The sequence below is a fragment of the Sycon ciliatum genome, chromosome 10, assembly GCF_964019385.1.
Source record: "Sycon ciliatum chromosome 10, ocSycCili1.1, whole genome shotgun sequence".
NCBI lineage: Eukaryota > Metazoa > Porifera > Calcarea > Leucosolenida > Sycettidae > Sycon > Sycon ciliatum.
In genome coordinates this window covers 3,775,947-3,788,629 of record NC_088652.1, presented here as the reverse complement: position 1 = coordinate 3,788,629, position 12,683 = coordinate 3,775,947, and the positions used below count along the sequence as shown (strand labels likewise).

Sequence of the window (12,683 nt, the reverse complement as noted above, 5' to 3'; positions counted from 1 at the left end):
CTGGCCTTCAAACGTCAGAGTTAGAGAATGGCGCTTCAAGGCTGACAGTGTAGCAACTGGTCGAGCTGCAGAGGAGCACTAAATGTTCTGTTTAAATCCTCACGCAGCCCCCTTTCAACCCTTGAACCCTCATGCACCTATCTTTCAGCCACGAAATAGTTGCCCCACTGTAAACCCCCTACAGCATGAATCAATTAAAAGTAACCTCAAAATAGGATTCCTAAATGTTTGCCATCTTCTCAATAAAAAGCATGAAATTGAAGATTATATTCTTTCCCATAAAGTTGATATAATGATGCTGGCAGAGACTTTCTTAACAACCTCCGTTTCCGATGACATCCTACGCATACAGAATTACACCCTGGTCAGACGCGACAGGCCAACTCATGGCGGAGGCTTAGCAGCTTATGTAAGAGATCATCTCCGAGCCCGAATTGTGAAGGCTGACACCCAGGTGGAAATGCTCATGTTAGAGGTCAGTGGGCAGCGTTCCAAGGTTCTCCTTGGTGGTGTGTACCGTCCTCCAGGCACTCCTGTGCAATTCTGGCAAGACTTGACGAATGCACTAGACACTGTCATCTCCACACTTCCCACATCACCTCTGGTCCTTGTTGGAGACTTCAATGTCGATGTAAGCTCCCGCGACAGCCCCCAGCTAAACAGCTTGCTGCACCTGTGTAATTCTTTCGACATCAAGAACCAAGTGGACTGTCCTACCAGAATTGGACCCCAAGGCAGCCAAACAACCCTGGATCTCGCTCTGGTCGGAGACGATCATGTGAACTCTTGTGTCGTAGTACCTTGTACAATCAGTGACCACTTCGCTCTGGCACTTGATTTGCGACTCACAACGTCCTGCACACCGACCGTGCGACGTGGCCGTAACATTGCAAGAATTGATATGGGTCAATTTGCACACCACCTTCTAAATAGCGATCTAGAGAACTTCTGCTTTGCGCGGACAGAAGATGAAATGTGGGATATGTGGCTGGAGAAACTTGTCGCGGCCTTGAACACTCATGCTCCTATCCGTCTACACCGCCCAAGAGCTCCTACCCGGAAATCCTTCCCCTGGAAGACGCCAGCTCTACATGACCTAGTCCAGCGACGTGACGCGGCCCATCGACGGTGGAAAGCATCACCTGCAGACCCGGCACTACGCAATGTCTTCACTTCTGCCCGAGACGAAGCCAAGCGTATGTCACGACATCTCCGAGCCACCTACTTTAGGGACCTTCTTGCTGCTAGTCAGGCCAACGCACGAAAAACCTGGCAGACCATCAACTACCTCAGCGGTCGTAACAAGTCCTCAGTTCCACCAGCCGTCAGTGTCTCACAGCTCAGTGACCAATTCAGCGGTGTTGTGTCAGACCCAACTAGACCACTACGTCTCTCAGCCCCATTGGGTCCCACGAAGAAGGAATGCCTCGAAGAATTTGCTCCAGCAAGTGTGCAAGAGATTGCTAAGCTGCTCTCCAACATCGACGTGCGCAAAGCTGCAGGCAGCGACCAGGTTCCAGCTGCAATCCTCAAACACTGTTCTCCTGTCCTTGCACCGTCCCTTACCATACTAATCAATGCATCTCTGGCTTCTGGTGTTGTTCCTGCATCTCTGAAGATTGCGGATGTTCGTCCCCTCTTCAAGTCAGGCGACAAAGCTGTCGCTAAGAACTATAGACCAATATCGTTATTACCAATAGTTTCCAAAGTCCTAGAACGGGTAGTCCACACGAGACTCTGTAAGTTCCTCTCCGGAAATTCCTTGTTCCCCGCAAACCAGTTCGCATATCGCCCACTTCACTCCACAGAAGATGCCCTGACATTGGCTGTAGACAGATACTTGGAGGCAGCGGATCAGCAGCGCCATACAGGTCTTGTACTTGTCGATATGAGCAAGGCCTTCGATAAGGTCAAACACCAAATTTTGGTTACAGATCTATTTCAGCTTGGCATTACCTCAACGGCTCTCAGTTGGTTCATGAGCTACCTAACTGACCGGCGTCAGCGAGTCGTCCTGAGCAATGGCCAGTCGTCCGCCCTCTCTCCCTGTGAGTGTGGTGTTCCTCAGGGAAGTGTGCTGGGTCCTCTTTTGTTCTCCATCTACACAATGGAAATAGAACAGATCACAGCTCCAGCCCACTCACAGCTGTTTGCTGATGATATCCTGCTAGACGCCATCAGTCAATCCGTCGAATTCTTGAATTTAACCCTCTCCCGTTCAGTCTCCAACCTGGCCAACTTTCTGGAAGAAAGAGGCTTAATACTAAATCCCTCCAAAACCCACGTTCTAGCCCTTCATGCGTCTCGCAGGCAGCCCTTGTTACTTAACATAGAATGCAATGGAAATCCCCTAGCTCAGACCACAAATGCTCGATATCTAGGTCTACATCTCGACACCCAGCTTCGGTGGGAGACTCAAGTTGCAACTATTACACGGAAGACCTCCCAGAAACTGACGGCGCTGCGAGCCATTCGCTCCTGCTTAACTGAGCAACAAGCCCTACTATTTTACAGATCGTTAATACTACCGGACATGTTGTATGGATCTAATGCCTTCTTCTCGGTTCTCTCTGCGCACCAACGGCATCAGCTTTCGGTCCTCGACAAGCGATGTATCCGCTGCGTTGCCAACCAGCCATTCCCCTCCCACACAGATCCCATCTACACCCGTCTAGGCCTCATCCCCATCATCCAAAACGCCCACTGTAAACTCCGCCTCCTCATGCTTCGTATCCACACCGCCAGAATTAGTAATCTCCTGTCCAAGCGCCTACGTCGCCAGACTGAAGGCGTCACTCGGATCAACGATCCAAATGCGTATGTTGTCCCTGCCACCAGGCGAGTCTCTGGTGACTGTCGGCCGCTCGTTTCTGCTGTTAAATTATGGAACGCCCTGCCCCAAGAGTTCAAGTCCCTCGCCTGCCATAGATCATTCAAGAGACTTTTAAAGGTTTATTTTTATGGTTAGCCAGCATCTAGGCTTGGACTTGGAGTCGTGACTCAACTGTGACTCAACTGTGCTTTCTTCTTCTTTCTTTTTCTTTTTTTTCCCCTTCTCTTTTTTCTTTTTGAGTATTTGCAGTCTGTGTTTTCTGTGTTTTTCTCTCTTTCGTGGAGGCTTGCTTGTTGTATCCTTGGCTCTCGGCCGTTACTTTATCGCCATCATAATATTGGGCACCATTGCCCGTTTGGTCTGCGATACAAAATAAAATTTCAACAACAACAACAACAGTAAAACCTGTAACTAAAGACCACCGTGACTAGCGACCAGCCTGGTACTACAGTAAAACCTGTAACTAAAGACCACCGTGACTAGCGACCAGCCTGGTACTACAGTAAAACCTGTAACTAAAGACCACCGTGACTAGCGACCAGCCTGGTACTACAGTAAAACCTGTAACTAAAGACCACCGTGACTAGCGACCAGCCTGGTACTACAGTAAAACCTGTAACTAAAGACCACCGTGACTAGCGACCAGCCTGGTACTACAGTAAAACCTGTAACTAAAGACCACCGTGACTAGCGACCAGCCTGGTACTACAGTAAAACCTGTAACTAAAGACCACCGTGACTAGCGACCAGCCTGGTACTACAGTAAAACCTGTAACTAAAGACCACCGTGACTAGCGACCAGCCTGGTACTACAGTAAAACCTGTAACTAAAGACCACCGTGACTAGCGACCAGCCTGGTACTACAGTAAAACCTGTAACTAAAGACCACCGTGACTAGCGACCAGCCTGGTACTACAGTAAAACCTGTAACTAAAGACCACCGTGACTAGCGACCAGCCTGGTACTACAGTAAAACCTGTAACTAAAGACCACCGTGACTAGCGACCAGCCTGGTACTACAGTAAAACCTGTAACTAAAGACCACCGTGACTAGCGACCAGCCTGGTACTACAGTAAAACCTGTAACTAAAGACCACCGTGACTAGCGACCAGGCTGGTACTACAGTAAAACCTGTAACTAAAGACCACCGTGACTAGCGACCAGCCTGGTACTACAGCAAAACCTGTAACTAAAGACCACCGTGACTAGCGACCAGCCTGGTACTACAGTAAAACCTGTAACTAAAGACCACCGTGACTAGCGACCAGCCTGGTACTACAGTAAAACCTGTAACAAAAGACCACCGTGACTAGCGACCAGCCTGGTACTACAGTAAAACCTGTAACTAAAGACCACCGTGACTAGCGACCAGCCTGGTACTACAGTAAAACCTGTAACTAAAGACCACCGTGACTAGCGACCAGCCTGGTACTACAGTAAAACCTGTAACAAAAGACCACCGTGACTAGCGACCAGCCTGGTACTACAGTAAAACCTGTAACAAAAGACCACCGTGACTAGCGACCAGCCTGGTACTACAGTAAAACCTGTAACTAAAGACCACCGTGACTAGCGACCAGCCTGGTACTACAGTAAAACCTGTAACAAAAGACCACCGTGACTAGCGACCAGCCTGGTACTACAGTAAAACCTGTAACTAAAGACCACCGTGACTAGCGACCAGCCTGGTACTACAGTAAAACCTGTAACTAAAGACCACCGTGACTAGCGACCAGCCTGGTACTACAGTAAAACCTGTAACTAAAGACCACCGTGACTAGCAACCAGCCTGGTACTACAGTAAAACCTGTAACTAAAGACCACCGTGACTAGCGACCAGCCTGGTACTACAGTAAAACCTGTAACTAAAGACCACCGTGACTAGCGACCAGCCTGGTACTACAGTAAAACCTGTAACAAAAGACCACCGTGACTAGCGACCAGCCTGGTACTACAGTAAAACCTGTAACAAAAGACCACCGTGACTAGCGACCAGCCTGGTACTACAGTAAAACCTGTAACTAAAGACCACCGTGACTAGCGACCAGCCTGGTACTACAGTAAAACCTGTAACAAAAGACCACCGTGACTAGCGACCAGCCTGGTACTACAGTAAAACCTGTAACTAAAGACCACCGTGACTAGCGACCAGCCTGGTACTACAGTAAAACCTGTAACAAAAGACCACCGTGACTAGCGACCAGCCTGGTACTACAGTAAAACCTGTAACAAAAGACCACCGTGACTAGCGACCAGCCTGGTACTACAGTAAAACCTGTAACTAAAGACCACCGTGACTAGCGACCAGCCTGGTACTACAGTAAAACCTGTAACTAAAGACCACCGTGACTAGCGACCAGCCTGGTACTACAGACCACTTCGCCAGGCACGGTCTCACATTCATATCTGGTTGTGCGGTGCAAGCCTCTAACTAAGGACCACCTGCCACTGAAGACAGCTTTCTCCGGCCCCCAAGGGGTGGTCGTTAGTCAAATGTTTCACTGTGTAGCTAAACAAATAAACAGACAGCTACAGCATGCTCTACGTACCAAGTGCAGATTGCAGCTCTCGCACTGCTGTTCTCATTTGAGGATTGTCCGCCCACTGTCCGTCCTCACCCTCAACACAGGCGGCAAGTGCAGCGTCTGCTCGTTCATGCACGACTTCGGCTGACACTCCCTGGCGACGCGCATGTCGTAAGGCATCTAAACACATACAAAGTAAAGGAAAATAATACACTTTCATGTATTCGTATGCTTGGTGTTTCTTCGGCGTTGGTCGCAAGGTTGGAAGCGTGCAGTTTGAAAGTATGATAAAGACTGTGTCATTCTTCGCGAGCTGTTGTCATATGTGAGGTTGTAATTCAACTGGTTTACTGCACAATATTTTCGAAATGCGCCTTTCAAATACTGATTGTGAGGGATGACCACAAAAGAAAACAGGCTTTTCAAAATAACAGGGCTGTGATTGCCAAGCAACGAGTAATCCTAAGATTGGGTGCAGGAAATTGGGTGCAGGAAATGAGGTACAACAACACCTTCCAAACATGGACACAACAGGGATCTAAAACGTGTCTGGGCTACAGAGGTGTCTGATACCATAATTATCTGCAAGCTTGAATGAAACCCGTTCTGATACAATAAATATAATATATTATTTATTGTATCAGAACGGGTTTCATTCAAGATTGCACTTTGCTGATAAAATAGGTACACTAGGCATGTATATACAGTAGAGTGACGATTTTCCGCACCCCTCGGAGCACGGGCTGTCTGCCGATTTTCCGCACCCCTCGGAGCACGGGCTGTCTGCCGATTTTCCGCACCCCTCGGAGCACGGGCTGTCTGCCGATTTTCCGCACCCCTCGGAGCACGGGCTGTCTGCCGATGTTCCGCACCCCTCGGAGCACGGGCTGTCTGCCGATTTTCCGCACCCCTCGGAGCACGGGCTGTCTGCCGATTTTTCGCACCTCTCGGAGCACGGGCTGTCTGCCGATTTTCCGCACCCCTCGGAGCACGGGCTGTCTGCCGATTTTCCGCACCCCTCGGAGCACGGGCTGTCTGCCGATTTTCCGCACCCCTCGGAGCACGGGCTGTCTGCCGATTTTCCGCACCCCTCGGAGCACGGGCTGTCTGCCGATTTTTCGCACCTCTCGGAGCACGGGCTGTCTGCCGATTTTCCGCACCCCTCGGAGCACGGGCTGTCTGCCGATTTTCCGCACCCCTCGGAGCACGGGCTGTCTGCCGATTTTTCGCACCCCTCGGAGCACGGGCTGTCTGCCGATTTTCCGCACCCCTCGGAGCACGGGCTGTCTGCCGATGTTCGCACCCCTCGGAGCACGGGCTGTCTGCCGATGTTCGCACCCCTCGGAGCACGGGCTGTCTGCCGATGTTCCGCACCCCTCGGAGCACTGGCTGTCTGCAGATTTTCCGCACCCCTCGGAGCACGGGCTGTCTGCCGATTTTCCGCACCCCTCGGAGCACGGGCTGTCTGCCGATTTTCCGCACCCCTCGGAGCACGGCTGTCTGCCGATTTTTCGCACCCCTCGGAGCACGGGCTGTCTGCCGATTTTCCGCACCCCTCGGAGCACGGGCTGTCTGCCGATGTTCGCACCCCTCGGAGCACGGGCTGTCTGCCGATGTTTGCACCCCTCGGAGCACGGGCTGTCTGCCGATGTTCCGCACCCCTCGGAGCACGGGCTGTCTGCCGATGTTCCGCACCCCTCGGAGCACGGGCTGTCTGCCGATTTTCCGCACCCCTCGGAGCACGGGCTGTCTGCCGATTTTCCGCACCCCTCGGAGCACGGGCTGTCTGCCGATTTTCCGCATCCCTCGGAGCACGGGCTGTCTGCCGATTTTCCGCACCCCTCGGAGCACGGGCTGTCTGCCGATTTTCCGCACCCCTCGGAGCACGGGCTGTCTGCCGATGTTCTGCACCCCTCGGAGCTCGGGCTGTCTGCCGATGTTCTGCACCCCTCGGAACACGGGCTGTCTGCCGATTTTCCGCACCCCTCGGAGCACGGGCTGTCTGCCGATTTTCCGCACCCCTCGGAGCACGGGCTGTCTGCCGATTTTCCGCACCCCTCGGAGCACGGGCTGTCTGCCGATTTTCCACACCCCTCGGAGCACGGGCTGTCTGCCAATTTTCCGCACCCCTCGGAGCACGGGCTGTCTGCCGATTTTCCGCACCCCTCGGAGCACGGGCTGTCTGCCGATGTTCTGCACCCCTCGGAGCACGGGCTGTCTGCCGATTTTTCGCACCCCTCGGAGCACGGGCTGTCTGCCGATTTTCCGCACCCCTCGGAGCACGGGCTGTCTGCCGATTTTCCGCACCCCTCGGAGCACGGGCTGTCTACCGATTTTCCGCACCCCTCGGAGCACGGGCTGTCTGCCGATTTTCCGCACCCCTCGGAGCACGGGCTGTCTGCCGATTTTCCGCATCCCTCGGAGCACGGGCTGTCTGCCGATTTTCCGCACCCCTCGGAGCACGGGCTGTCTGCCGATTTTCCGCACCCCTCGGAGCACGGGCTGTCTGCCGATGTTCCGCACCCCTCGGAGCTCGGGCTGTCTGCCGATGTTCCGCACCCCTCGGAACACGGGCTGTCTGCCGATTTTCCGCACCCCTCGGAGCACGGGCTGTCTGCCGATTTTCCGCACCCCTCGGAGCACGGGCTGTCTGCCGATTTTCCGCACCCCTCGGAGCACGGGCTGTCTGCCGATTTTCAACACCCCTCGGAGCACGGGCTGTCTGCCAATTTTCCGCACCCCTCGGAGCACGGGCTGTCTGCCGATTTTCCGCACCCCTCGGAGCACAGGCTGTCTGCCGATGTTCCGCACCCCTCGGAGCACGGGCTGTCTGCCGATTTTTTGCACCCCTCGGAGCACGGGCTGTCTGCCGATTTTCCGCACCCCTCGGAGCACGGGCTGTCTGCCGATTTTCCGCACCCCTCGGAGCACGGGCTGTCTGCCGATTTTCCGCACCCTCGGAGCACGGGCTGTCTGCCGATGTTTGCACCCCTCGGAGCACGGGCTGTCTGCCGATGTTCCGCACCCCTCGGAGCACGGGCTGTCTGCCGATTTTCCGCACCCCTCGGAGCACGGGCTGTCTGCCGATTTTCCGCACCCCTCGGAGCACGGGCTGTCTGCCGATTTTCCGCACCCCTCGGAGCACGGGCTGTCTGCCGATTTTCCGCACCCCTCGGAGCACGGGCTGTCTGCCGATTTTTCGCACCTCTCGGAGCACGGGCTGTCTGCCGATTTTCCGCACCCCTCGGAGCACGGGCTGTCTGCCGATTTTCCGCACCCCTCGGAGCACGGGCTGTCTGCCGATTTTTCGCACCCCTCGGAGCACGGGCTGTCTGCCGATTTTCCGCACCCCTCGGAGCACGGGCTGTCTGCCGATGTTCGCACCCCTCGGAGCACGGGCTGTCTGCCGATGTTCGCACCCCTCGGAGCACGGGCTGTCTGCCGATGTTCCGCACCCCTCGGAGCACTGGCTGTCTGCAGATTTTCCGCACCCCTCGGAGCACGGGCTGTCTGCCGATTTTCCGCACCCCTCGGAGCACGGGCTGTCTGCCGATTTTCCGCACCCCTCGGAGCACGGGCTGTCTGCCGATTTTCCGCACCCCTCGGAGCACGGGCTGTCTGCCGATTTTTCGCACCCCTCGGAGCACGGGCTGTCTGCCGATTTTCCGCACCCCTCGGAGCACGGGCTGTCTGCCGATGTTCGCACCCCTCGGAGCACGGGCTGTCTGCCGATGTTTGCACACCTCGGAGCACGGGCTGTCTGCCGATGTTCCGCACCCCTCGGAGCACGGGCTGTCTGCCGATGTTCCGCACCCCTCGGAGCACGGGCTGTCTGCCGATTTTCCGCAGCCCTCGGAGCACGGGCTGTCTGCCGATTTTCCGCACCCCTCGGAGCACGGGCTGTCTGCCGATTTTCCGCATCCCTCGGAGCACGGGCTGTCTGCCGATTTTCCGCACCCCTCGGAGCACGGGCTGTCTGCCGATGTTCCGCACCCCTCGGAGCTCGGGCTGTCTGCCGATGTTCCGCACCCCTCGGAGCACGGGCTGTCTGCCGATTTTCCGCACCCCTCGGAGCACGGGCTGTCTGCCGATTTTCCGCACCCCTCGGAGCACGGGCTGTCTGCCGATTTTTCGCACCCCTCGGAGCACGGGCTGTCTGCCGATTTTCCGCACCCCTCGGAGCACGGGCTGTCTGCCGATTTTCCGCACCCCTCGGAGCACGGGCTGTCTGCCGATGTTCCGCACCCCTCGGAGCACGGGCTGTCTGCCGATGTTCCGCACCCCTCGGAGCACGGGCTGTCTGCCGATTTTTCGCACCCCTCGGAGCACGGGCTGTCTGCCGATTTTCCGCACCCCTCCGAGCACGGGCTGTCTGCCGATTTTCCGCACCCCTCGGAGCACGGGCTGTCTGCCGATGTTCCGCACCCCTCGGAGCACGGGCTGTCTGCCGATGTTCCGCACCCCTCGGAGCACGGGCTGTCTGCCGATTTTCCGCACCCCTCGGAGCACGGGCTGTCTGCCGATTTTCCGCACCCCTCGGAGCACGGGCTGTCTGCCGATTTTCCGCACCCCTCGGAGCACGGGCTGTCTGCCGATTTTCCGCACCCCTCGGAGCACGGGCTGTCTGCCGATTTTCCGCACCCCTCGGAGCACGGGCTGTTTCCAGTGGGATCTGAGAAGTATTTACTGGTACAGTCATTCAGAGGCAAAGAGAGCACGCATACATGTTTGTAACGTGCCATTAATAACTAAGAATTCAGGCCATAGCAGTGCTGTTAAAGCTACAACCCACAAGGCATACTTCCTGCACGTCCACGCAAAAATGGGTTGCGAGGAAATGAGCAATGGCAGTGCAATCTAACAGGCTGAGTTTCACAAGAAAAAAATTCAGGAAAAGACCTGAGAGAAGAATGAACAATGCACATTACAAGATAACGTACCTTGATACTGGCAGTGCTCTAGACAAGCTCCTAACAAATCAGCTAGGCAACGAAGCGCTAACTCATCATCTTTCGCAGGAGGCCGTATGGGTGCAGCAGTAGCAGCCGGAGAAGCTTCAGATGACGATGGTGTCGATATCTCCAATGTTGCGCTTGTCATCGCATGCTGCTCACAATGCGATGCGATCCCGGGATCGACTTTACGTAAAGCCGACAGGAACACCTCTGCACTCTCCTCCGCTGACTCGGTCTTCCATACGCTTACAAGAGTATCCAGGTACAAGTCGTCCGTCAACTCCCTGCCTCGTGGCAGAGCATTGTCGACACGCTGACGACCACGTCCTTGCCCGGCGGTGCCAACCAGCAGATGATCGGCGAGCTCTTTCATCTTTTCAAACGACAGCACCGATTTCAGCATGGCATGGACACGGTCCACGTCATTACTTTGCTTGGTTGACTGAGAACGGCTCACAATGTCGTCTAGCAGGCGTGTATCAATCTGTCTGCATGCACGTTGTGTACGGTCGTCATCGCAGATTATCCGCCACAGATGCTCCATGATGGCGACTGCTGGCTTTGGCAGTGCGAGCGCAATCAGGAAATGCCAGAACATGGTCATGTGACCGCTGTAATGGCCGACTCTCCTCACCAGCCACGCAGCGTCGTTCTCGTCGTTCAGCATCTCGCTAGACACGTACCAGGCCGCCAAGAACTCCTGAATGGACAAATGAGCAAATCGATATTGCCGGTCTTCTGTTGAGCTGGTGCTCTTGCACGCAATAAGCAATCCTAATTCAATTGCAGCTGCGCTTAGTTGTGCCGATATGAAATCCTCCTCGTTGAACACCATCTTTTGCTGAGCTAGCATAGCTAGTGCAAAACCAGATAGCTCCTTCAACTCGTCCGTCTTGATGGCAGAAAGCGTCTTGTAGCGCCTGCCCGCACGTCGTTCCATGACACGGCGGACAAGCGACTCGTACAGTCCTGTACTGGATGTAAGCAATTTACTACCTCCTCGGTCGTCCATGAACAATTCACAGGCCAGCGCAGCAAACAGAGGTGTGCCCATTAGCGACATTGTGCCCTGTTGTGAGCGGAGCTTCTCCAGCATAGCCTCGCCTTTCACACCGCCCACCACTTTCTTCACGTACGATTCAACGTTGTCTGGTGAGAATCCAACCACCTCCACTTGCTGTTGATACTCTCCACATTGCGACAGGGTACGAGCATCAGTACATGGTCGAGACGTCACCACTACATGCATATCACCACTACGCCTTCTCAACAGTAGATCACGCATGTATTCACTGCAGTTCTCCAACTTGCACTCATCCAGCCCGTCCAGCACAATGCAAAGACGGGACTGGTTGCTGCGAAAGAACTCTGCCATCTCTACCAGCTCATCTGTCGCCACACCCAGACTGGAGAATCGACGTGCCAGCAAGTCGTACAAGTTCGTAGCAGCTTGCACCCCGGCACGCCGTAATTCCACTGCCAATACCAGATCAAACTTTCCATGCCACAGCTCACCTTTAGACCAGAGGTATTCCAGCTGGAACAGAAAGATCGTGGATTTTCCACAGCCATAGTTTCCCAACGCTAGTACATTCTTCTTGTTCGCTTCCACGGGTTCTTTGGCACGCGCCAGTAAACCCGAATCAGCTACCTCATGGGCACAGCCCGGGTTTGTCGCGGCCCCTTGATTGCAAGACCGCTCCGCGGAGCTGGTAGCGGAGAAAAGATCTTCCAGTTCAATGCCACACTCGGCCGTAGAGACCCTTTGCGCCTGAGCCTCTGAGAACAATTCCAACTGGCGTGCTCGTTCAGAAGCAGACGAAAAGGACGATGATTCGTTACTGAAAAGCACGTCCTTTGTCAGCAACATCAAGTTGACAAAAATGCTGGCATCGCAGCTAATCTGAACACCAGGCCTCTGAAATGCCTTAGCCAGCAAATCACGGGCAGTTCGGACAGAAGCTGGCAACTTCCGCTCGTCGGACGCCATGGGTCACCAGGTCACCGGCAGGTTTGCGTCCAAGTAAATTAGTTGCAAGGAGCACCAGGCAACAACGTCCTCCAAGGAGACGCTACAAAGACTAGTACCGGTACTTTACTTACTGTCTTTGCCTGCATGACACATGATTGTATGAATCCGGGGTGGTCGGTGTGCGAGGAGTTGACGGTATACCGGTACGCGAATGACTGTTAACATGTTGGGACATTCTTCCAAAACAAGACGTCACAGAATTCGTAAAAAAAAGACAACTTTTGTCGCAAGCGGCTAGCCTGTCGCAAGCGCGAGACTCATCATGGGCGCGCTCGCGCTCGAGCTGTAAAGCGCGACACACGAGCGCGACCCAAACTGTGTCACGTGTGTGTCGAA

General features: G+C 54.6%; 1 protein-coding gene across 1 annotated transcript in view; it reads right to left on the bottom strand.

Moving 5' to 3' along the window:
• The window catches only part of LOC135826525 (uncharacterized), a 34,498-nt gene extending 22,164 nt beyond the window's left edge, over positions 1-12,334 (bottom strand). Inside the window, exons 1-2 of the mRNA XM_065339133.1 lie at positions 10,301-12,334; positions 5,385-5,540 (exon numbers count right to left, since the gene is read on the bottom strand). Of these exons, the coding sequence (XP_065195205.1) occupies positions 5,385-5,540; positions 10,301-12,305 (2,161 nt within the window). The 5' untranslated portion in view covers positions 12,306-12,334. The remainder of the gene's footprint in view (positions 1-5,384; positions 5,541-10,300) is intronic.
• Between the last annotated feature and the right edge of the window lie 349 nt (positions 12,335-12,683).